Here is a 26,455-nt window from a genome sequence, read left to right on the forward strand (position 1 = left end):
CGCAATCACTGCTAACACTTTGGTGAACACCTGGGGGGCTGAGGTGAGGCCAAAGGGAAGGACCCTGAACTGGTAGTGACTAGCTCCCAGCCGGAAGCGAAGGAACCTCCTGGATCGTTTGTCCATTAAGATGTGGTATCGCATCCTTGAGGTCTATAGAGCACATCCAATCGTTCTCCCTCAGAAGGGGGAGGATAGATTGAAGAGTGACCATTCGGAATTTTTCCTTGGTTACTGACAGGTTCAAGCGGGAAAGGTCTAGGATGGGTCTCAGATCCCCGTCTTTTTTGGCACCAAAAAGAACCTGGAGTAGAACCCTAATCCGAGCTGGTCTTGGGGGACGGGCTGGATGGCTCTTTTTCTTAGCAGCTGCTGTATTTCTGCGGCTGCGGCCTCCCTGTGATCGGGTGGTACATCGGGGAGGTTCTTGGATTGGGGGACATGGAGAATTGGTATTTTGTACCCTCTGGATATGATGCGAAGCACCCAGCGGTCTGTTGTGATGGACTCCCATGCCGCTAGATGCTTCGAAAAACGCCCCCCGACTGCCTCCAGAGTGGAGTAGCCGGGCAACTCCTCAGGGCTGCTGCGCGGGCCGTTCAGAGAAAGGTTTTCTGGACCCGAAATTTCTCGGAGCCCCTCTGCCCCTAGGGCGACGTCCTCCCTGTCCACCTCTGCCACGGTAGGACTGGTTGTCCGGAGCTGGTTGGGAATGTTGTGATTTTCAGAACCACATCTTCTTCTGACCCTTTGGTTCCTTGAAAGGACCGCTGGGGAGCAGAGAAGCGGACTCCGATGGCAGACAACGTCTTCCCGTCCTTCTCGCTCTGGACAAGCGTCTTGCGAACTGTTTTGCCAAAAAGGGCAGAACCATCAAAGGGGACGTTCGCGAATGACGCTTTAAAGGGCTCCGTAAAGTCGCAATAACGGAGCCAGGCCTGACGTCTCATGACTAGGCCTGCTCCGCTGGCCCTAGCGGCTCCCTCTGTGGCGTGGGACAATAGCCGCATAGAGGTGTTTGAAATAGATCTCAGAGTGGCCATTCGGGTGGAGTACAATTGTTTATCCTCCTCCGACATGGACTCAGGGGGGGATGCAGCGTATTCTTTGATAAGATCCCGCTGCATCCTGATGACATGTGCCATATAGTTCAGAGACCTTACTGAGAAGGTCGCTGAACTAAGGACTAACTTCCCTAAGCGATCCATCAAACGGGACTCTTTGCTCGGTGGATGGACTGAGGGACTCTCCTGAGCCAATTCCCTCTTTGTGGCTGCCGCCGTCAACATGACATCTACAGGGGGGCCCTTACTCCAATGTGACCGGTCTGAGGGGGGGCTAAGAATCCTATCCGGTCGCTTGGGTATTGGCTTCACGGTGTCCGGATCCTTCCATGCCCTGGTGGTAATAAGGTCCACCAGGGGATCGGCTGGAGGGGACACCCAGGAGGTAGACGGGCCTGCCTCGAATGCCTCCAGAAACACGGACTCGTCAGAGGAAGACTTGGGGGCAGACCACCCACATCTGATTCTCAGCATCTCCATGATGTCTCCAAAGGAGACATCCTCAGGTGGTGATCTTGGGGAGCCTTCCCCTTCCTCCAAGTCCGTGTCTTCGGTTAAGGACTCAGGGGAGTCCACGTGCCTCCTTTTGCACTTATGCTTGTGGGGAGCTTCCTCGGGGGGACTGTCCGAGGAGGCCTCGCCAGCAACATCTTGTTCCATTGGAACTATCTGTGACATCGAAGCAGGCTGTCCCTTTGGCCGGGTGATGGAAGCCTGGCCCAGCAGAGAGGGAGTGCAGGGAGGAGTCAATGCAAGGACCGGGGGTCCGGATGCTCTCAACAGAGCCCTCTCCACAACATCGAATGCCGAGGGAGAGCCACTCTCCAATGGATCCGAAAGTTGGCTCCCACTCGGATCCGATGAAGGGATCGGAGCCGGCGCCGAGACCGTCGGATCCGAGGGACCAGTGTGCTCCGACCTGGACGAAGCTGAAGGCACACTGAATCCCCCGGATCCGAAGCTCGGACCACGGCTCCGAGAGGTCGACTCGAGGGTAGGGTCGGATCCGAAGTACCAAGTACTGTCGGCACCGACCCACCCCCGGCTCCAACTGCTCGGCTCCGAGCGCTCCGAACCCGGGTAGCGGGTCGGAGAAGGAGCAATTGGGTGGAAAAAAGGTGTCGAGCTCCCCCCCTGAGGGGGGGGGAGGCAAGAGCACTCCCATCTGCAGCTGGGCCTGGATGAACCTTCGCATCATCAGGTCCAAGTCTGCATCAGATAAACTGAATGTGGATCTCGAAGAGGCCACCAAGGCAGGCCTGGAATGCCGCCTCGATGACCTAGACGGAGATTGGGTCTCCTCCTCCTCGGGCCCCGGGGAGAAAGAAGGGGATCGGAGCCGAGGAGGAGGAGACCTAGAAGCAATGGAGGGCGAAGCCCGCTTAGCTGGCGGGGCCGAAACGGAGGTCTCGGCCCGCCACTTGTGGTGCTTCTCCCTCCATTTCTCCCTCCTGGCCTCCCTGTCCTCCGACACTTTAGCAGGAGTTTGAGTCCCAGTCGGAGGCAGGGGGGCAGGAGTGGCAACCATCACAGGCTGTGATGGAGCCACAGGAGTAGCAGTGGTAGCGGAGGCCGAAGCTGAATCCGGGGGTAGAAGTCCCGCCAGGACCAGCTTCGACCTCTGTTCTTTCAGTGCCCTGGGGTTGAATGCTGCACAGATAGTACAGCCCGAGGTGAGGTGTTCAACCCCAAGGCACCGAATGCACCGAGTGTGGCCATCAGCCGGGGAGAGCTTATGGCCACACTCGGTACATTTAGAAAATATGGCTTTTGGGGCCTCAGCCATTCCCTTTTTTTTTTTTTTTTTTTTTTTAACTAAAAGGAATAAAACTACACACACACACACAGGCCCCAAAAAATACTCAACACACACTCACACACTAGCAACCAGCGAAGGGAGGGTATTAATTAAAAATATAGGGAACCTAACTCATACACACTTTAAAAGTATTAATGTAAAATAAAAATTTAAATTCTGACGAAAAATGTAGAAAAAAGGTAACTTTTTTTTCACTTATCTGCGGAGCTCTGAAGAGGATCCAGCCATCACAAGCGCGGCAAACTAGATCTGAGGTCATGGAGGGTTAGCAGGGGATTATGGGTGAAGGGAGGGGCTAGGAGCTCGGATCCATTAGCTTGAAGCAAGTTGCCGGCTCGGATCCGATATCGGATCCGTAACCCACAGGTTGCTGACAAATGAACATTCCTACTTCAGATCGAAAGTTATGTGCTTATCATAATGATTTATTTGTGTTGCCTGCTTCCATTCTTCCTCAACTAATGGGTCTTGGATCCAACCTCAGATCTGACTACATCTACTTTTTCACACGTTAGGATTTGTAGTTCAGGCTCCTGCCCCAACTCATAATCCCCTCCTGTCCCCAACATTACCTTAGATTAAGTTTTCCCCAAAATTTTATTAAAAAAAAAATACATTACATAAATTATAAATATGTAGTACTAGAAACCAGGACAGGACAAAGGAAAACTCTGCACAGGAGCTGCAAGAGTATGTAATGGTACATCAAGAAAAAGCTATACAGTCATACCAGAAGCCAACGGAAGAAAACTTTCCATGAGATGGAAAAGGAGTAAGGAGGGAGGGAAGTTGAAGAAGGACAGAAATGGACAATACAGATGTATCATTATTGTAAGCACATTACTTTCACATCTAATGTTGTCCTTTCCATCCATACCTCAACTGATGAGACACAGTCCCCATCTTCTTAGTTCCACAACTAGTCTCATGGAATGATGTTTTGGAGATGGTAGAATTGAAAACTGTCCTATCTCTGGAAACACTAAACCCTCATACGTGGAGGCCCTTAACAGTAACCTGCCCAAGCAACAAGGACCTCCAAAGCTGAAACGCAAACAAACACCAATCACAACCAAAGTGTCACATAGCTCACAACACCAGTGTGCCACCCAACAACAGCCCCTCAGGCAAGACAACATACCCAACACTTTAGTCATACATGACTCTATAGTCAGCCACACTGATGTCCCACTCACCAGGCTGAACAAGGAGAAAATTACAGTCAGCTGCCTGTCGGGTGCCAGGATCGGCCACATAATGCATGCACTCAAGTCACTCCACAAGAAGTACAAATATGACTCTGTCATTGTTCATGTTGGAGCGAATGACTTGAGATGTACCTCCCTGGACTACATGAAAAGAGACATGGAAGAGCTCTTGGATCATGTGACCCAGGCAGGTATGACCCTAGCCTTGAGTAGCATCTTGCCTTCACCCAGAATAATACCAGAGTATAAGGACAAAATGATTGACTTCAACAATTGGCTAAGCTTCTGGTGTCACTCAAAGGGGATCCAGTATCTACTACCTGGGACGACATGATCAACAGACCACGAAGCTTTGCCAGAGATGGTCTGCACCTGTCACCCCTGGGATTAAGGTTACTGGCTAAGGCTCTTGCCACCCCCTATAGTGCCTTTCTTAGGCAAAGTTCAAAGGACAAAACCACCACTGTAACAGGTACAAGCATACAAAATCTGAAGGTAATGCTACTCAATGCTAGAAGTCTAAACCTCAAAATGCACTCTCTCGAAGCACTCCTAAAAATGGAGAGCACTGATATCTGTGCAGTAACTGAGACCTGGTTCAAGGCTCCACAGAGTACTCCTGCAAAACCAGGCTACAACACTTACCACACTTTTCGGCCACTAATCCAGGAATGAAACACTAAAGGTGGAGGAGTGTCCATATTCACCAAGGATATTCACACCACTAGGGTAGTTGCCCAACACAATGCTTCTGAAATTCTCCAGGTGCAACTAACACTAGATAAGACTGCAATCCAAATTGTAGCTTGCTACAGATTCCCCACCATGCCCCAAGATTCTCACTACTCCTTTCTAAACATACTGGAAAATATTAAGATACAACCAAACACCCTAATACAGGGTGATTTCAACTACCCTGCCATTAACTGGGATACCTATTCGTGTACAAACACCTTTGCCCAACGGTTCTTGGAATTCATAAATTCCAGTGCCCTGGATTAACTAATCCTTAGTCCCACCAGGGGATCCAATATCCTAGACCTGGTCATTACCGACATGGCAAATCGACGCTCCACACCTATGGTCACCCCCTCGTTGGTCAGGTCTGACCATAAGCTAATCACCCTTGACATCCACATCCCTCCCCCACTGCCCAGTAAGGAAACCTCCGTAAAAAACTTCTCCAAAGCCAACTTCATGCTACTCAAGTCAGAAGTGACAAAATTCATGACACCCATGCAGACAGGAACTGAAAGTTCGACTGCTGAATCCTACACTAAGGCACTGTACGAGCACATCCACTAGTGCATGAATAGTGCCATTCCAAATAGAAACAAGACGCTCTCCTCCAAAAAAAGGAAGCCAGTCTGGTGGTCCCCTGCATAAACAAACTTTACAACAAAAGGAAGAAACTGTTGCAGAAAAGAGGAAAATCCCAGGATGCAAAAAACTCCCTTACCAGCCTCAGTAAGAAGCTGAGATCCCTCATACAATCCTCCAAAGCTAGTTACGAAAATAAAATTGCCAAAGATTCCAAAGACAACCATAAGGCATTCTATAGCTATGTCAAGAATCTAAATGGCAATGCTCAGATCTGCTCTGAGCTACAACAGAATGGCATTAAATATACTGATCCCAAGGATATTGCCAATATCCTGGCAGATCGATTCAGTGCCAACCTCACCCCCCCCACCCCCTAAAGGGCCCATCTCAATACTGAAAGATTGCCAAATTCCAGTAATAATGGCGACACAGGTAAAAAACACACTATCCAAAGCTAAGAATACAGCATTCATGGGACCAGACGACATCCTGGGCTGTGTACTACATGAACTACAAAATGAACTGGCACCTCACCTAAGTGTCATGCTTAATCATACCTCAGGCTTCATGCCCACTGAGTGGTGCACAGCTACAGTTATCCCACTCCACAAGGGGGGATCCACCTTGGATCCTGGGAACTACTGCCCCCATCAGTCTGATGAGCATGGTCTGCAAGGCCATGGAACATATTATCATGGAACTTATAAACAAAGACATTGGCAACCTTCAAACACTGGACCCCACCCAGTTTGGGTTAGTGAAGGGCCGATCTTGTCTCCTGAACCTGACTGACTTCTTCGAATCAGTCTCCAGAGCTGTGGATGAGGGTAAGGCAGTCCACACTGCCTATCTGGACCTCGCCAAGGCCTTTGACACTATCCCCCACTCTGAAATCATAGATAAACTTACTAAGCTGGCCATTAATCCTTACGTCACTCGATGGGTTGCCAACTGGCTCACTGAAAGAACCCACACTGTAAAAGTAGCCGGCTCCAAATCCAGCTCCAGACAAGTGGAGTACCTCAGGGTTTAGTCCCGGGACAGCTTTTGTTTGGCATTTACTTCTCTGAAGTACAGGCCAACACTAAGGGACTCTGGCTAACAAAGTTTGCAGATGACTGCAAACTGGGAGCCATTATTGAATCGCCAAATGATGTGGATATTCTACAAAAGGACCTTACAGAAACAGATGCCTGGTGCCAGAGCCATGAGCACAAGCTAAATGCCAAGAAATGTATAGTTATCACCTTTGGGAAAAAAACATGTACCTGTAAATTACCACATAGGTGGCAGTACACTAAACACCAAAAGTGTGATAAGAGACTTAGGGACACAGGTGGACAGTGGTCTCCAATTCGATAACAACATCGCCACAACAGTCAGGAAATCCTTCTATGTGGCATACCTCATCACTAAGGGCTTTTCATCCAGAAAAAAGGAGGTCATTGTCCCACTGTACTCATCTTCTCATTAGACCCATTATAGAATACAATGCCCCATTTGGTATGTACCTCTCAAGACATCTGCAACAACTGGAAAGGCCGCAGAAATACTTCATTAAAAGAATCACAGGCCTAAAGCAGATGCCCTATGCTTACTGTCTAAAAAAAACTCCAGCTATACTCTGTCGCATATCGTCTACTCAGAGGCAATCACTGCTTAATATACAAGGCCATGTCAAACCCAGAGCTGTTGGACATGCTACACTTAAAGAAATCCCTATCCCTCAGAGACACATGCTCCAGGGATCTAAACCTTGTCATCACAATGAACAAAACATGCTGGAGGGATAGGTTCCTGACCCAGAGACTCCCCAGACACTGGAATAGACTGCCCATACATGTCAAACAGAGCGCCTCTTTGGCCCTCTTCAAAAGGAACCTTGACAATTGGATGGGAGACAGGAAATTCACCCCGGGGATCGGGGTCCAGGGAAGTAAATATTGTGGGAAGAAATAGCCAGGGAATTGTTATGGCTAGGCTTGTACAGGCCCTAGGGCCGATAGCCTAGTACCAACCTATGAACCTATGAAAGCAAATCCAATCTGTAATGGGAAACAAATGTATGAACATTAGATCAGGTGGTAATAGCACAAATATCACCAACTGAAGCCCCTAGAAGAGAAGGCTGAAAAAGTGGATAAAGATCTTGCTGAGTGTGCTTCAGGTGGTCGTGGTACAGTCAAGTCTTTTTGCTTATAAAAATGGAAATACAGCCAGTCAACCACCTAAATAAGGTAACTTTTGACACACCCTGACCTGTCTTGGTCTTAGATCATGAAACACACAATTGATGTTATTTCCTAAAAGGTTTGGTTCAATGAAAGTAGAAGTGTCATTGTCTGTGTACAGCCAACAAATGGTGCATGTACTCTCCTTTATTTGAAAAATTTGGAAACAAGACTGCAAGATTAATACTCTGATTGACTAAAGACTGTCCAGCTACTTCAGGCAAAAAAGAAGGAAAGATGCATAAAGTAACCCTGTCCTCGTGGAAAATAATGTAAGGGAGTGGGCAAGACAGAGCTTGGAGCTCTGACACCCTTCTGGCTGAAGTAATGGCCACCAGGAAAAGGATCTTCCAAGTCAGAAATTTTAGGCCCACCTTGACAGCAGGTTAAATGGAGCTTGGATCAAGGTTTGCAGCAAGACAGTCAAGTTCCATGGAGGAGTAGGGTCCTTAAGTGGAGGTCTAAGAAGAACGGTATCTTTGGGGATGCCTTTGCACAATTTGAATGAGGCTAAAGAAGTGTGATTCTGTCCCACATGGATGTCTGAAATGACTGCTAACTGAGCCTTAACAGTAGATACAACTAGTATTGTGGTTTGTTTTCATTTATATAAATGTATGATTGCTTATGTTGTAAGTGATGGTTTAATAAAGATGCTTCTTGTTTAAAAAGGGGGCAGGAATTGAATAACTTATGTAATGTTACTCAGGTTATATGACATGTAGCAATACATGTGAAGTATAATGTTTGTTAATGTTAATTTGTTAATACAGTTTGATTACTTTTGTATAAATGTAAATTTACCTATATCACAAGTGATAATTCAATAAAGGTGTTTAAAAAAACACAATATAATAACTAGTTCAATTATGGAAAATGGAGGCAAGAAATTCTAGCACTGCTGATACAAGGGCAGAAAAAGGATCTAGATTTCTCTTTGAAACCCAAATGGAACATCTTTTCCATTTACTTTTATAAATTTCTCTAGTGGATGATTTCCGAGAAGAGGTACAGATGTGGAACACTTGGTATGAAAGCTAATCACTATAAATGAAGAAACCAGATGGTTAAGTTTAGGTCTTGAGTATCTGAATGAGGCATTCCAGATTCATGAGACTATAGATCTGGATTCAGATCCTGCACCCATGGGATGAGGGATGTACCAGATGTAGGGGAAACCAAACCTGCCGAGTCCAACAATGGGCGATGAGGGTGACCTTGATCTTCCACTGTAATGTTTTCTGTAAAAAGTTTTGGGATTAGGGGAGTTGGTGGAAAGGTGTATAGGAGACCTGAGGGCCAATCATGGATCATATTGTCGGTCAGGGACTCACCCTGTGGGGGCATCACCACAGAGAACCTGTTGCTTTGGGAACTGATAGGAGAACTGAAAAATCACAACATGGCTGGAGCCATTTTCAAAAGATTTGTGTTGCCAATGTAGGGTTGAGAGACCTCTTGTTAGGTGGCTGAATTTATCTGCTCAGCCTGTCAACTAGAATGCTGGTCTTCCTTGAAAAGTGTGCTGCCATCAGAAAGTGGTTGGAAGATATCACCCACTGCCACAATCTTATGGCTTCCTTCTCAACACAATGGATATGAATGTGTTCCCTCCTTGCTTGTTGATGTACCAGACGACTGATTGTCTGTCTGGATATAAATCACCCATAGAGGAAGGACATCCTGAAAAGACTACAACATTAGTAGGATTGCCCTCATCTCTAAGACACTGATGTGAAAACTAGCCTCTGGTAGGGACCACATACCGTGGATCATTTTTCCTAGGTAATACCCCCCATCCTAGTTGAGAAGCATCCATGGTTAATGTAGCGTTTGGAGAGTTAGGAACAAAAGTATGACTCCAAAACACCTCTGGAGATTGAATACACCAACTTACATGATTTCTGCAGGTACTTGTTAAGCATATAGGAAAGGTCATGGGGTGGGATCTGACTGACTATTGGACCACAAGTGTCCACTGTAACACTCTTATATAATATCTTGTGAAAGGGACAAAGGTAATGGAGGCTGCCATTGATCCTGAAAGTTGAAGAACTAGTCTAGCAGGAGGTGCTTGATAGGAAAGAAGCTATTGTGTCTGATTTGTCTGGGTCAATAACCTGTTCTCCTGTAACCTTGCAGTTTGATGGTTGTATCCAAATGAGCTTCTATGAATTCCAGAACTTATACTGGGAAACAATGAGATTTGTCCTTGTTCAGTGTAATTCCCAGGTTGGAGAAAAGCTAAAGCAAATAGTTTTTGGCCCGGATTAGCACAGACCTAGTAGGAGCAGTAAGGAGCCACTCATCGAGATATGGAAACAACTGAAACCCTTACATCTGAAGATGAGCTGTAAGCACTGCCATTCATTTGGTGTACACCCAGGGGGCTGCGGTGAAACCAAAGGGCAGAACTCTGAACTGGAAATGACTGGCTTACAGACAGAAGGGAAGGAACCTCCCAGAGCACCTGCTCATTTTTATATGATAGTACACATCCTAAAGGTCTGTCAAGCACATCCAGTCATCTTTCCTCAGTAGAGGGAAGTTAGACTGTAGGTTCATAGCTTCATAGGTTGGCACTAGGCTATCGGCCCTAGGGCCTATACAAGCCTATCCATAACAATTCCCTGGCTATTTATTCCTACAATATTTACTTCCCTGGACCCCTGTCTAACAGGGCGACTGACTTGATCCCCGGGGTGAATATCCTATCTCCCATCCAATCGTCAAGGTTCCTTTTGAAGAGGGCCAAAGAGGCACTCTGCTTGACATATATGGGCAGCCAATTCCAGAGTCTGGGGAGTCTCTGGGTCAGGAACCTATCCCTCCAGCATGTTTTATTCATTGTGATGACAAAGTTTAGATCCCTGTAGCATGTGGCCCTGAGGGATTGGGATTTCTTTAAGTGTAGCATGTCCAGCAGCTCTGGATTTGACATGGCCTTGTATGTTAAGCAGAGATCGCCTATGAGTAGACTGAGTGTACTATTACCATCTGGAAATTTTGTGTGTTTGACAAACTGGTTCAAGGATTTTGGAATAATTTTTAAACTCTCTGGTCTGGAGGGACCTTTTGGATGACTCACTTGTCTAGCAGCTTTTTTTTCTTTTCTAACACTGCTGCTTTTCTTTGAGAGGATGGTTCACTGGGAAGTTTATTTCTTAATGGGGGTGGACATAGAAAGGGAATGAAATAGTTACTGGAAAGTACTTGCCACACCCAGACGTCTTTGGTGATGGATGTTCAGCCTTCTAGGTGTAGAGATAAGCACCCCTCTGACTGTTTCCAGAATGCAGCATTTGGGCAACTGTTCAGGGGTGCTGGAAAGGTTTCTTGGAGAAGGAAAACCTGAAGCCTTGATTCTGCAGGCCTCCTCTGTCATGAGGGCGACATCTACTATTAACATACGCCCCTCTGCCACAGGGGATCTATCTCCTGGGGAATCCTGTGAATAAACATGAGATTTCCTAAACCACAGGTACTTACCCCTTTCTGGTTTCTAGAGAAGGTCCTTTGGGGCGTAGAGAACCATATGCAAATGTCAGAATTTTCTCACCAGGTTCACTCCTGCAGTGTGTGTCTTTGACCTTGGGGCCAAACAAAGTAGACCCATCAACTGGGTCATTGATAAACAACATCTTAAAAGGCACTGCAAAATCACTAAATGCATCCAAGCGTGCCTCCTTATTGTAATACCTGTTCCTGCAGCTCTCAAAACACCTTCCATTGCATTGGATATGAGATGCATACAGGTATTCGACAGGGATTGAAGGGTGGCCAGCTCAGAATCCACTGTTTTTCTGTCTTCTGCAGACATGGACCCAGAAGAGACTTGGAAGGTTCCTTGGTCATGTGTCTTTGCAGCCTAGTCATATGTGCCAGATAGTTCAGTGACCTTAGTAAAAAGGAAGCTTAAGCATAAACATGCTTCCCAAATCTGTCCAGAGCCCAAGATTTTCAGTTAGTGGAATGAACAGAAGAGCTTTCTTCTGCAAGATCCTTCTTAGTGGCTGCCACTTCTGCCATAGCATCCCCTGCCGGGCCTTTGGTTCAATAAGAATGGTCTCTGGGGACCACAAAGTATTTGTCCAGTTTCCTAAGGATTGTTTCAATAATGTTTCCTTCTGTGATAAAGAGAAATTACATCCACCATCTCATCAATCAGGGATTCACCCATGGAGAAGCTGAGCCTGAACCAAAAAACTTAAGAAATACATATTCCTCCTGGGAAGGGGCTGTGGAAGACGAACCACCTTTCTGTCTCAGTAACTCGAGGATCTCCCTGAATAAGACGTCCTCAAGGGGTTATCTTGGACACTCCTCGCCTTCATCGAAATCCATGTCTTCTGTCAAGGACTACTGGGGGAGTCAGTTTGTCTCCTCTTACACATATTCTTCTAAGGGGCCTCTGCAGGGGGAATCCTGAATGTGGACTGTCTCAAGGCTAGTGTGAACAGGCGGTCCCAATGGGATAGACTGTGCGAGATCAGGATCCAGGGCTATCAACTGTGGATTGGGTGTAACCTAAAGGGGTAAAGATGTCTGCTTTCCAGCCTTGAAGAGAGCTCTCACCACTGCCTAAAGGCAGATGCTGACGGAGAATCCAATGCCACTCTGATAGGAGCCGAAGCTGTCACATCAGCAAGGCCAAGGGCACCACCACAGCTCTGCTCTCGGCACAAATCCAGAGCTAAGCTATCTAACACTGAGGCTCCAAGAAAAAGCTTCAGAGTCAAACCATTGCCTCCAGACTCGACCCTGAAGCTTCGGCTCTGGGATCCTTTCCAGCTCCAAAGAAATTTAAGCTAGCTGGGCCAGAGACAATGCCAGAGTCAAAGAAGACAACAACCTGGGATCCAACACGCCAATAATCCCGAACCCAGAGGTCGGATCAGGATAGGCATAGACATAGGCATGGGACAGGGTCCAAAGCTCATGGTTCTAATAGTAACTAGAAGCAGGAGAAAACCCACCTGGAATTGTGTCCTCAGGAACTTCCTTATCATTGTATCCACATGAGCTTCTGTCAAATTTCTGGTAGATCTGTTGGACCTCAATGATGATGATGATGTGGAAGGTGGCCTAGAAGATCCCAGGAAAGGTGAGCGCAGCCTGGGAGAGATAAGATCCAGGAAAAACCTTAGCTCTGGAAGGGAGGATTCTTGTGGTGAACCAGAACTGGACCCAAAAGAGCAGTCAGATCCAAAGGTTTGGAAGATTTTGCTTCTGGAGTTGAGGACAAAACAGACAAAGGAGAACTATCAGGAAATTACTCCCTCATCTCTTTGCCCTTTTCTTTGGGCCTATCACTCTTGTCCTCCTTGTGTTTATCTGAGGACTTCTTACTCCAGATGCAGATTTTGAACAGTCAGCTGGAATAAGACCCCTAAGTACCAGTTCATTTCAGCACTCAGGCATGGCTTGAGGACCAAAAAATATGCAAATTGAGCAACCTTCATCCAAGTGAGCTGCTTCTAAACAGTGCAGACATTTAGAGTGGGAGTCAGAGTTTGGCATCTTGAGACTACAAGCCACACACTTCTTGAATCCAGTAGGCTTTTTTGATATAGCAATGTAAAGAAAAGCACATAAAATCCTACCAACAATGGTATTCAAGTAATATTCCCAGAAAAAGGGATAAAAGGTGTAAGCTAGGAGAAAAATTACCAATAATTGTACCAAAAGATATTTGATAAAAACTAGTAAAGCAGCAGGTGGAAAAAGGCCTAGACAAGAGAGAGACAGAGTTGCTTTTTTTAAACAGCAAAATATGAGGGAAAGGGAAGGCACTATAAAAAGAAGGAAGAGGAGACTAGCAAGAAAATATAATCTAAGTATTACAGACAAGTATTGCAATAATCTAAATATTAAAAATCACACTGGTCTGAATCAGGGATCACAGCTGAACTCTACATGTATCAAACAGTATCTGATGTAATGTTGGGAACAGGAAGGGATTATGGGTAAGGGAAGAAGCCTGAGCTACAGATCATAAAGACTGAAAAAAATGGTTGAAGTCGAATCCAAGGTTGGATACAAGACCCATCATTTAATGAATGGACTGAAAAGACAACATCGAATCTATGGATAGTTAATAAGAAGCTTTTAATAATGAGCAAGATATAATATCAAATGGAGAAATGAAGGGTTATGATATGTAGCTAGAGTAGGGAATATAGGACAGTAAATAACTTAGCAGAATAGAATACTTAATGAACAGTATAAGGCAGAAAGACAGAAAGGTCAGGAAATTACAAAAAGCATAACTTATAATGTAATGAGCTGGCAAAGCTTTGAGTAGAACTCTTACAAACTGCAAGAGTTCTAAAGGAGAACAGAAAGAATCCACATAACTTTGGACACACAAATAAAATGGAGTGAAAAGTGGCCTTATTTAACTGAGATCTAAAACTATAATGAGAAGTAGAAAGAGAAGAATTCAAGTTTAAGGGGGTTTGAAGAGAGGGAACCCCAGTAAACCACTTTCCTTTCATGAGAATTGAACAATGATGTTATCTTTCATGGTGGAAGGGAGATGAATCTACAGACTATTTGCTATAGTTTACAGAGATGTTAGTTTTTTGTTATATTATGAAGCAATGAGAGGGAGTCTGAGAACATAAATACGCTTCCAAACCCTTGGATCTGACTGCAATGAGAGGGAGTCTGAGAACATAAATACGCTTCCCTAGTGCATTCTATCCCTGATGGGAGGGTGGCCTAATGGTTAAGGTGTTTGCCTTGCAAGCACAAGGTGCAGGGTTTGAGTATCACAAGGAATAATTGGCTAGGCTTAAAATGGCTCCAAGGGCTGTTAGCTTAGTACTAATCTATGAACCTATGAAAAAAAGAAAAAGAGAAATTGCAGAAGTGTGTTAAATGTTTTAACTTTGGTTTGCTGGGTATGGTACTGAAAGTTAAGCAACACTTTAACCAGAAAGTATCATATTTAAAATATTGAGAGGTTTCAAGTAGGCTTCCAGCAATAGTACTGATAGCATAATGTTAAGGGAAGAATATGCGTCTGGTGTGTGTGTGTGTGTGTGTGTGTGTGTGTGTGTGTGTGTGTGTGTGTGTGTGTGTGTGTGCGAGCACAAACATATTTTATATTTTTGTCTGTCTTTGTTAATAAGTGATAGATTTTAAAGGTCTGACTCAAATTTACAGTAAAAAAATGTTATGCTGTGATATTATATTAGCTGTGAGACACTGATTCCTGAGGATCCCACCAGCAAGATTTCTTTACAGTGCAAACGTCTGCAAAGGACTGACCCTATTTTTCAGCAAAAAAAGAATCTAGCACAGCAGAATGTAAGATATCATTTTAGTATGCTATAGTGTCCACTGCTTGTGAGTGATTCATAGCACTTGAGCTGTCTCTATATGCCATGATATTCTGAAGGTCAACCTAGACTGGTGACTCTAGAGCATTATTAGCCCTTCGTTTTATAAGCAGATATTGAAAACAGTTACTGGCTTCTAATAGTATAGAGAGGAAGGCATCTCTATGCCTGTCTGCATGTCCTTTGTGGCTGCTACACTTCTCTATAGGTTTATAGACTACTAGGCTTTCTACCATTCTACACATGCCACTAGATAATGCCAGAAGTAGGGCTCCACGTTAAACCAATGGCATCTACAAGTAGGTTAGTAAGTTGCTAAAGCAGCATATTCATGACTTATTATGACACACTATGTATAGGTGTGATATACCAGAGTAATACACTGTATTGCCTTTGTGTTATAAACAGGAGGCAGTACAGCCTGATAAATTAGCATGTAAAAGGCATATGAAGTTACAAGATATGTCCAAAAACAGTAAAAATGACTTTAAAATTTGGGAAGATGGGGCACCCTAGACAAGAAGCATTAAATCTGACATTAAGGGAGATGGGAGGGCTGGGTATTATATTATATTATGCACTGTGGGAGGAAAGACACTTGCCCTGGACCAGAGACATGACTTTAAGCATTAAGGCAGTAGTGAGTACCCCAGGTATTTAAATCTGAAGATGGATGAAGGACATATCACAATTCCAGCAGTGATGAATTCTAATGTACTCTTATGTAGGAAGCCACTGTTATGCATTACATTATGTGATGGTTATAGATCATACAGAGGAAGGTATGCAATATTTTAAATATTTATGAATCCTGTCAGTTGTCTCAAGCCAAAGTTTTAATGCACTAAACCAAGATTAAAGTAAATATAAACAAGATTTACTGACTCCAAAGTACACACAATTTATTTCTCTTTCCTTTTCTCTCTCTGTTTCAGTCAGTAGTACATATATTGCATGTGACTAACACTAGATAAACAGACACATGCATACACGCATGCACACATGCAAGTATACACACACGCACACACACACACACACACACACACACACACACACACACACACACACACACACACACACACACACACACACAAACACACACACACACACATAAACAATCCTAATGAGTAATAGTCTAAATCTAAATCCATCTAGTTAAATATTCTGCCAATAAATAAATTCAGTACACCCTAGTGACACCTCCAGGTGTTTCTGCAGTTACAATCTACTGACACCTCTAGCTGTCAAATATTGTCTGCTCATATTTGCATTAACAATTCCAAAACCAAGCTGCATACAAACTAACAAAATATTCCATCTTAAAGCTTACACAATGGTAGCCATAGCTGCACTGATATTCAGCTTCTGTCTAGTGTAGGTAAAGCAATATTATACAATGACTGGCCATTAACATTCAAAAATAAGCACACTAACTGGTTTGTCCAACCAGCGTGCCCACTGTAAATCGAGCATATACCAATAGAGAAAGGTCTGGTCACCTGGACTTTCTTCCATTAATATATGCTATAACTTTTTAAGCTTTCTTCACCATAAAAAATAAATAAAATTAGACTTCCGGACAGTCCGGATTAAAATAGTGTGTAGTTACTCTAAGGGATCTTAGGGAAAAAACTTTATCAGGCTATTTGTTTGATACTGATGCTGTAAATGAGTCTGCTGAAAGTAATGGAGGTTCTAAAGAGCAGTCATTCCCATTTGCAGTGCCGATTTTGATGAGGTACATTTGATTTTGTATTTTATTAACTGGAAACAACTGACAAAGAAATCAGCTCTTGAGAAAGGTTTTTCTGTTCCTGTTCTGTATTGTTATCCTCCCAGTCCCTTGACATATTTTAATTGGAGTTGCTGGCTATTGAGACTTGTCTGCATATATCAACTGGACACAGCTGATTTAAGTATACTTTCTCTGCACTTATTTAAGATTTGATTCAGTAAATATTGTGTGTCTTTGATTCAGTAAATATTGTGTGCCTCTGTCTATCTGCAGTTATTTCCGCACCCCCCCTCCCTGTTTCCTGTTGTGGTGTTAATCTTAGTGGCTTAGGAATTGCCCACCCCTGCTGTAAATCTGTTTTTGCACACTCCTCCCGGACCCATCTCATTTTCTCACTCAATTGAGTACAGTGAGATCATATTTTGATTTCAGATACTCCTACCAGTCCCATCTCCTCTGCTGTGTACAGAGAGAGCACTTGGAAAGGACATTCCCCATATAGTATCTTAATCTGCTATGTTTCCTCCCTCTACAAAAAAAAAAATAAATAAATAAAAAATAAAAAAATCCACTTTATCTGCTTTACTGTATTTGTGTTTCTTCCTACTTTATTACCTTATTTTGCTTTTGTCTCTTCTTAAAAGTACTCAATTGAATTTATTCTGCTGCCTTTACTACTGCTTGTTAGTAGCCTGATTAAATTGCAACTGTTATTCTAAGGCCTTTGGTTTAAGCACTTGGGCTTCAAACAGTTGTTTTACATTAAGAAGGTTTGTGGTCTGCACTGTTGTGGCAGGACAGGTAGCGTACATCCTTCTAAGTTGGGAACTGCTGATTGAAGGCTCAGTGTCTGTTATTCTAAAAGTGTATTAGTTCTGGATTAAGCACTTGGGCTTCAGGCCAGTTATTTTACGTTAAGAAGGTTTGTGGTCTGCACTCTTGTGGGAGGAGAGGCTAGCTTCTGCCCTTCTGAGCTGGGAATTTCTGGTTAAAGGCTTATTGCGCATGCTTACTTGAACTGTTTCTTTATGAAATTGGTACGCCTTGTTTGCTGTAGCATAGACTAGATTCAGGGCTGCTGGATCTAGCTTTGTTTCTATAACTTGCGCACTGATCCAGACCGTCTTTTTTGGAGAAAGTTTCTCTGTACCCTAGTGGCAGGAGTCTGCAGTCAGAACTTGTCTGATTGAAAACTGCTGGAACAAGGCTCAGTTTTGAGCTTTTTAACTGGTTAATTCGGTAAAGTGTTGTTTTGATTGTATTTGCTCTATTTTCTGAAAAAAATATATACTTGTTTCCCGCTTTTCTGAACTAGTATAGTCCAGTTTTCATTTCACTGCTGAATCCACGGCTGTGTTACAAGGTTTGTGTTGTCCATACCTTACTTGGATAGAAGGAAGTTTCATTGTTCACCTGTAAGAGAGGGGAGCTTTGAGCAGCCTATCTGTCCCTGGAGGAGTGGTTTCAGCCCAGAAGTTAGTAGTTTATTTGCCATTTTAGAATAATTTCTATCTCTTTCACTTCCCTGCTATAAAAAACGCATTTGCGCAGTTTTTGCGCTTGTATTCTGCTCAGCAAGTGCCTTCCAGGTGTTCTGCAGAGTCTACAGCAGCAGAGAGACAAAAGAGATACTTTGGAGTGATTAAGTATCATTTTTCTGATTTTCTTGCTGTCTTAACTAATTCCGCCTAAAATGCCAGTTTTTTTAGCAAATCTGTGATTTAAAAAGTTTGTTATTGCTACGGTGGTGGTACTGCGGTAGCATTGTCACCTCACAGTTAGACATTGCCAGTTCGATTCTCAGTTAGAGCGTCTTCTGTGTGGCGACATGCGTGAATGGGCATTCCTTCGTTGAAGGTTGTGCGTTAGGCCCGGCAAGCCAGCACGTAAAAATCTACTGCCAATCATTAGGGAACCGAAGTTCCACTGTGGCGACCCCTAACTGGGAAAAGCCGAAAGACACAAACAAACAAATTGTACTTATTTGCTGCCTGCACTTGAATTAAGTCATTTTTGTGGTTAAATAATCTGTTTAACTGTTGTCGGCTACAGAATAAAGTGTGATAGCCTTTTCTGTGCATTTAAAGTGTTGTTTTGATTGTATCTGCTCTATTTTCTGAAAAAAATATATATACTTGTTTCCCGCCTTTCTGAACTAGTATAGTCCATTTTTCAGGTTATTGCTGAATCAAGGGCTGTGCTACAAGTTTCTGTGTTGCCCATACCTTACCTGGATAGAAGGAAGTTTCTCTGTTCATCTGTGAGAGAGGGGAGCTTTGAGCAGCCTATCTGTCCCTGGAGGAGTGGTTTCAGCCCATAAGTTAGTAGTTTATTGGCCATTTTGGGATAATTTTGATTGTATCTGCTCTATTTCCTGAAAAAAAAAAAAAAAAAACTTTCCCCACCTTTCTGAAGTAGTGTAGTCCAGTTTTCAGGTTATTGCTGAATCCAGGGCTGTGTTACAAGTTTCTGTGTTGCCCATACCTTACTTGGATAGAAGGAAGCTTCTCTGTTCACCTGTGAGAGAGGGGAGCTTTGAGCAGCCTATCTGTCCCTGGAGAAGTTGTTTCAGCCAAGAAGTTAGTAGTTTATCAGCAATTTTGGGCTAATTTCTATCTCTTTCACTTCCCTGCTATAAAAAACGCATTTGCGCGGTTTTGCACACTAGGCAGTGGTGGTTAGCTAGAGTTAAACTATTCTCGGCTCCACGAAGTCTACTCTTCAATTTTTCCCTTGGAACTAGACAAACCTTCAACTTTAGCACTCAAACCATTAATTTCACAGTCAAGCACTTGCTTAAACTCATAGCAAGCACTAATTAACCCTAGCACTAGACCCCCCCTATACTGTCCAGAAGGACAAGGCTCTCTATTCGTCCTCACCAGCCAATCAGAAAAACAGCTTACTCTACCTATTCAGGCATGTCAAAGGGCAGTTACCGGTGTACTCTCCAGTCCAACATGGTGAATCTGGGCATTTTGAGGCAATGTTACAACTGCCTCATGTACACAGACAACCCTCTCCTCCAAACACCAAACACTAATATATGCGAGAGATGCAATTATACAGCCAAACTAGAGGCAAAGCTCTCTCAACCCAAGACTGGAACTGAGAGTCAAGAGGAGAAGGGTAATACTTGCAACACACCACCAGTCTCACATAGATCTAATAAACCAACACCGACAAATAACACACATGAATACATGAAAACATACTCGGAGGCTGTAAATAAAAATCTGCAAAAGCAACAGACCTCTAAAGCAGACATCAAGCAACCTCCACACCCTATCACCAACCATGAAACACATACTTCACATAATCAGTGTGCCACGCAATCACAGCCCTTAAGGCAAAATAACATACCCAACACACTAGTAATAGGTGACTCTATAGTCAGGCACACTGATGTCCCACTCACCAGGCTAAACAAGGAGAAGGTTACTGTCAGCTGTCTGTCAGGTGCCAGGATCCGCCACATAACACAAGCACTCAGGTCACTCCAGACCAAGTACAAATATGATTCTGTTATTGTCCATGTTGGTGTGAATGACCTCAGATGTACCTCCCTGGACTACATGAAAAGAGAAATGGAAGAGCTCTCTGATCATGTAGCCCAGGTTGGTATAACCCTGACCCTGAGTAGCATCCTGCCCTCACCAAGAATGATGCCACAGTATAAAGAAAAAATGATCAATTTCAACAATTGGCTAAGTTTCTGGTGTCATTCAAAGGGGATCCAGTATCTGTCAGCCTGGGATGAAATGCTCAACAAGCCACGTTGCTTTGGAAGAGATGGATTGTACCTGTCACTCTTAGGCTTTTGAATACTGGCCAAGGCTCTTGCCACCCCCATAGTGCCTTTTTTAGGCAAGGCTCAAAAGACAAACTGACCACCATAAATAGCACAAGTAACCAAAAACTGAGGGTAATGCTACTCAACACCAGAGTCTACACCTCAAAATGCATGCACTCGAGGCACTCCTCAGTATGGAGAACATTGACATCTGTGCTTAAACAGAAACCTGGTTTAAGGCTCCTGAGAGCACCCCAGCACTACTAGGCTATAACTCATACCATACCTTTCAGCCACAGAACCAGGACCAAAACACAAAAGGTGGGGGTGTATCCATATTGATCAAGGATACCCACACCTCCAGGTTAGTGGTGCAGCACAATGCATCAGAGAACATCCATGTGTAACTAACAATGGGCAAAACTTCAATCCAAATTGTAACTTGCTACAGATCACCCACCATGACCCAAGACCCCCATTCCGCATTTCTGGAGACACTGGGAAATATGAAGGTCCTACCAACCACCCTAATACTGGGTGATTTCAATTCCCCAAACATAAACTGGGAGAACTACTTAAGTACTAACTCCCTTGCCCAACGCTTCCTAGAATTTATAAACTCGAATGCCCTGGATCAACTGGTCAACACCCCCACCAGAGGGAACAACATATTGGACCTGGTCATCACCAACATAGGCGACCAGAGGTCAACCCCTCGCTGGTTAGATCAGACCAAAGAGTAATCACTCTGGATATCCACATTCTGCCCCCACCCCCAATCAAGGAAACCACCGTGAAAAACTTTTCAAAAGAAAACTTCACGTTACTTAAGACCGAGATGGAAAGATTCACAGCCTCCATGCTAAAGGACAATGCTGTCCAAGCTGCTGAAACCTTTACAAAGGCACTCTATGAGCATCTGCAGGAATGCATGGATCGTGCTATCCCAAGTAAAACCAAGACTCACTCCTCCAAGAAAAGGAAACCAGTCTGGTGGACCTCTGCCATAAACAAGCTATACAACAGAAGGAGGAAACTAGGCTTGTTCCAAACAAATAGCTGGTGCCAGACTCAAGGACTAAAGCAAAATGGCAAAAAAAAAAAAAAATGCATTATCGTCTTTTGTGGGAAGTTGACTCTTCCAGGGAACTAGCACAATGACAATGCTCCCCTAAGAATTGACTCAGCTGTTTGGGATTTGAAACCTTATGTAAACAGTGACCTAATGTTTGGCCAACCTGGATCCACTGTGGCAAGAAAGTCCTTCTATACTGTGCAGCTTATAAACAAGGGGATTGCTTCTAGATCCAACAATTTTGTACCCCCCCTTTACACAGCCCTCATTGCACCAATCATGGAGTATAATTCCCCTTTTGGCATACATCTGTCCAAGCACATGCAACAGCTGGAACTCCCACAGAGATACCTTATAAAAAGGATACAAAGCCTATGTCCTACATGAACCACCTTAAAGTCCTATCTCTACATTCGGTTTCCTACAGGCTGCTAAAATGTGACCTGTGTCATCCTCTGTCCCATTACTTGATGGTCTTACTTCACATCCCAAAGTCAAATAGTATCAGAGATACTCAATCCAGGGGCCTAAACATTTTCTGCAACATTAATAGAATGGTTTGGAGGGAATGGTATTTCTCAGAGAAGATACCACTGCTCTGGAACAGACTCCTCATCCATGTGAAACACAGCTCATCCCTGACCATATTCAAGTGTAACCTAGATCAATAGATGGAAAATAGAAAATTTATCCCAGGACTCCCCTCTGTAGTGTTAATGGACAGAGGCAGCTCATATGTGCTTTATCCCAAAGCATGGGTCTCCTCCAATATCTACAGAGGCAGTTCCTGAATGCTTTATCCCTGTGCATGGGTGTCCTCCAAACATCAACAGCACCAACAGAAAAGAGTAGGGGAAGTTCCCAAAGGCCCTGGCCAAATTTCCCCTAATAGTATAAATGCCACTGCTGGTATCCTCTGAAAAAGGGGCCACTAGCCTAGTGGGACTAACCTGGTCAATAAACAAACAAATAATCTACATTTTGATCTAGTAATTATCACTAGAGTAATACATAAATGTAGATCTTGGAAAGGGTTAGGTGAATGTAAACTCTAATGGGATATGTTAATTTTAAGCACCAAAAGTGACGACTGGCCAGGCTTAAAATGGCTTACAAGGGCAGTTAGGCTAGTACTAACCTATGGGTCTATATTCGAATCTCGAAAGGACTAAACAGCAAACACTCATATGAGCGAAAATGGCGGACATCAAAGGAGGTGTTTTGGGATCGTGATACAGTTGAGATTGGTATATTTGCCTTTTCCTCACTGTGGTGCGATCTCGGAGCTGGAATATATAGTTAGCGAGGGGGGGGGTGAGGTCCCCCACAATAAGGAGTTCGATGTTTTCCGTTTTTGCTCATATGAGTGTTCGCTGTTTAGTCGTTTTGAGATCTAATATAGACCCCTAACCTATGATCCTATGTTATATTTGAATGCTAAACTTAAAGCTACTGTTACTGCTGCTAGAAATAATATTTACTACTTGAAATTGTGAACTTTGGAGTTACTACTGTCTCCATTAAGAAATGAAACAGAAGTGCACATTTAAAGTTAAGCTATTTTTAAAGTTTTCCTACCAGATCACTAATCACATATGGACAAATCACAGCAACTCAATCACAGCCCAAGAAAATATATTACCACAAACATTAGTCCCACCTTTTAATAAATACCAACACACACAATGATATTTCTCTAATCCCAAGTGCCTGAACACATACTTCCATGAATTATTTTGCACTGTATGGGAGTGCTTATCTGTAAGCGTTTAAAAAAATTCAGGCCTTCTCTCTTTTTCTGGCAGTTGTGCAACCATGCACCTAGGACATATAAATAAGAGGAGGGGTGACTAAGATTTTGGAGGACTACAGCAGAAATGTAAAAAAAATCACTGAGTAGCATTTGTTTCTCTATTGACATAATGGAGTAGTAATCTTCTACAACATATTTATGATTACAATCTAAAAGAACTATTTGCAAAACAAAAGCATTTAGCAGTACAGACATCATTTAGGAAGAAGGGAGAAATACAATTCTTCAAACACAGTTGCTCAAAGGACTATTTTCCTGCAATGGACTCAGTGATTCATTTTTGGTAAAGTCAGTTACTGCAACCCACTGAAATAAAATCACTTCCTCAAGATGCTACAATCTTTAACATAATTACATTGCAACTTAAGGTTTTGTGATGGAACATGAAAGGAGAGGGGGAATTCCAATGTTGAAATCAAATGTTCTTACTTGACTCCACACCCTAAACAAAACTTTTTATGAAGCAATACATTCAAGGACATATCAAAAGTTTTAAGGTAAAGAAACATGTTACCTCTTTATTATGGGCACCACTGAAATAATATAAACAATACTTTAATTTTCTCCCACCTACACAGGATTCATGCCCAGCGGCTGTGCTACCTCTACTCAACCAGCCCATTTGTTCTGCAGGTTTTGGAGCTAAGCATCCCCAGATAAGGTGAGAGCTCTACATCTCATTTCTTCCTGTCCTCAAAGCTCTACCAGCCCAACCATTCCTCTAGTGGCAAGAGTAGGGTGGTAAGGAGCATAGCAGTTCTTACTCCTGTGGATTCACCTACTCTTCCATCCCACAGACTGCCTATGGACTCACTGTGGTTGCGCAGTCAAGGACAGAAGATGTGTATGATGCCACATACACCTTCTGTTTCCAAATCAGAAGGTAAGAGCATGCTACCACATACATCTTCAGTTTCAGGAATGGCAGGAAAGTTCTTGCTCAATGCAGAGCAAACCAACATAGCCTCTGCAAGCAGGTGATATACATAAACACTTCTAGACATTGTTAATGCTGTGGGCCAAGCAGCCACCCCAGGATAAGAGCGCTGTCATCAGCTGTTCAAGCTGATCTTCCCATACCTGATTCCTCAGACAGCTATGTCGCTAACTGAACATAGGCCTTGTCAGCAGTAGTCAGGGCTGCATCATTCTACCTCATGGGGCTAGGTAACAGTACTTTTATTTCCAGCAATAAAACGTTTACATGTATCTGCCTTAAAAGACAAATATCTTCACATTTTTACATTATTGCTTTAAAAAAGACAAAATTAACTATGTGGGACTGAGCAAATAACTGACAAACATAATAACTATAAAGCCGCATTAGGATGGAGAGTGTCAAGAGCATGTACTTTATATATAAAACATAAATGTAGTGTCAAATCACATTTTGCTATACTAACCTTGAATAAGAACTGATGCAACACTTGTCGTACTCCCTGCTTCATTCGAAACCTTACACGTGTACAAACCAGAATCTGAGAGTTCTGTCTTCTTCAGAGTCAGTACAGCAACATTGTTTCTGAATGAAAGTTCACATCTGGCAGTCTGCTGTATTTCCAGATCATTTCTATACCACTGTACATTTAGAGGAAGAGAACCAGCAACACGTCCTTCAAGCTTTAGCAGCTTTCCTTCAGTGTCTTCAATTGTTTCTGAAAGCTTCTTTGTGAAAGTTGGTGGAACTTTACGTTCTGAAAAACACAATCATATAATCAAACCAACCACAAATTTAGTTAAAATTGTAAGCAGTTTGATAGTTATACAATATTTTGTTAGCAGTTCAATATAAAATGCATTTATAATCATGATTATGTATTTAGTTCATATAATTATTAAGCAAAACAAAGTAGTGATATAAATACCACAACAGTATAAGTTTACCACATGGTAATGGGAACTTTAGGGTAGGAAGAATAAAAATACCTTTAATTGTCAATGGAGCAGAACAGGAATCTTTTCCAACATCGTTGCCTGCCTGGCAAGTGTACTGCCCAGAATCTCCTTTGTCTACTTTTAGAATAGTTAAACAGGCAGTATAGTCCATAAAGGTCATCTTGTAATTTCCACCAGCTCGAATATCTTTGCCATCCTTTGTCCATGTAACTTTCATAGGAAGTGAACCTGTGAGATGACACTGGAATTCCACACTTTCTCCAGCCATAAATTCGAGCGGTTCTAGTTTTCTATCAAAGACAGGTGCCTGCTTTGGTTCTGAAGGTTTAAAGAGAATATAATGTTTAAGCTTTGTGTAATCATTATTACTATTTAAATTTTGGTAGTGTACAATGAACTAAATTACTAGGAAAAAGTTAAAAAAGTATAATTTTTTTAAAATAAAGTAAACAAACCTTGAAGTATGAGGTTAGCACTAGAAGAAGCACTTCCTACAAGATTGGAAGCCGTACAAGTGTACTGTCCAGCACTAGTTCTCTCTGTTTTTAACATTTCCAGAGCAGCTACATTGTCTATGAAGGAGGTTTTAGTGTTCTCATTATCAGTTAGAAGAACTCCGTCTTTAAACCATAAAATTTCAATAGGTTCGGAACCAGTAATTCTGCAATCAAACTTAACTGGAAGGCCAACTGTTTCTTGAATATCTTTGAGTTTTCTTGGAAATGAAGGTGCAACTTTCAGTTCTGTAATAAAATATTGATACTAAAAGTTAATTCTACACACATATTTCCGGAAAGGAAATTATAACATCTTTATTGAATTATCACTTAAGACATAGGCAAACATATATTTGTATAAAAAACAAACCATATTAACATGTTCCTAGTTGCAAACATTATACATCACATATTTTTTGTGTAACTATCATTAATCCACCATTACATAAACTGCTCAATTCTTGCCTTCCCTGAAATCTCACCCTTCCTCCAAAACATTATTGTGCATGTATTGTTACCACAATTTCCATTTCTTCTTTGTAATTTGTTCCTTTTTCTAAAGATCCCACTTCCAGTTCTTTTATCTCTGTTACAATATAAATACAGTGGATTTAGACTTATAAAGCAATAACTAGAAAATGGAAATCGCCAACCA

The 26,455-nt window shown here is 43.0% G+C and overlaps 1 protein-coding gene across 20 annotated transcripts in view; it reads right to left on the minus strand.

Annotated features, from left to right (window-relative positions):
* LOC122805019 (titin-like) overlaps positions 1 to 26,455 on the minus strand; it is a 759,244-nt gene that overhangs the window by 396,253 nt on the left and 336,536 nt on the right. For all 20 annotated transcript variants that reach the window (XM_044075290.1, XM_044075281.1, XM_044075295.1 and 17 more), the window contains 3 exons: positions 25,759 to 26,046; positions 25,334 to 25,621; positions 24,811 to 25,101 (listed from right to left, as the gene is read on the minus strand). In XM_044075290.1, the coding sequence (XP_043931225.1) occupies positions 24,811 to 25,101; positions 25,334 to 25,621; positions 25,759 to 26,046 (867 nt within the window). The remainder of the gene's footprint in view (positions 1 to 24,810; positions 25,102 to 25,333; positions 25,622 to 25,758; positions 26,047 to 26,455) is intronic.

This window comes from Protopterus annectens, chromosome 6.part0, assembly GCF_019279795.1.
Source record: "Protopterus annectens isolate FY-2018-M chromosome 6.part0, PAN1.0, whole genome shotgun sequence".
Lineage (NCBI taxonomy): Eukaryota > Metazoa > Chordata > Ceratodontiformes > Protopteridae > Protopterus > Protopterus annectens.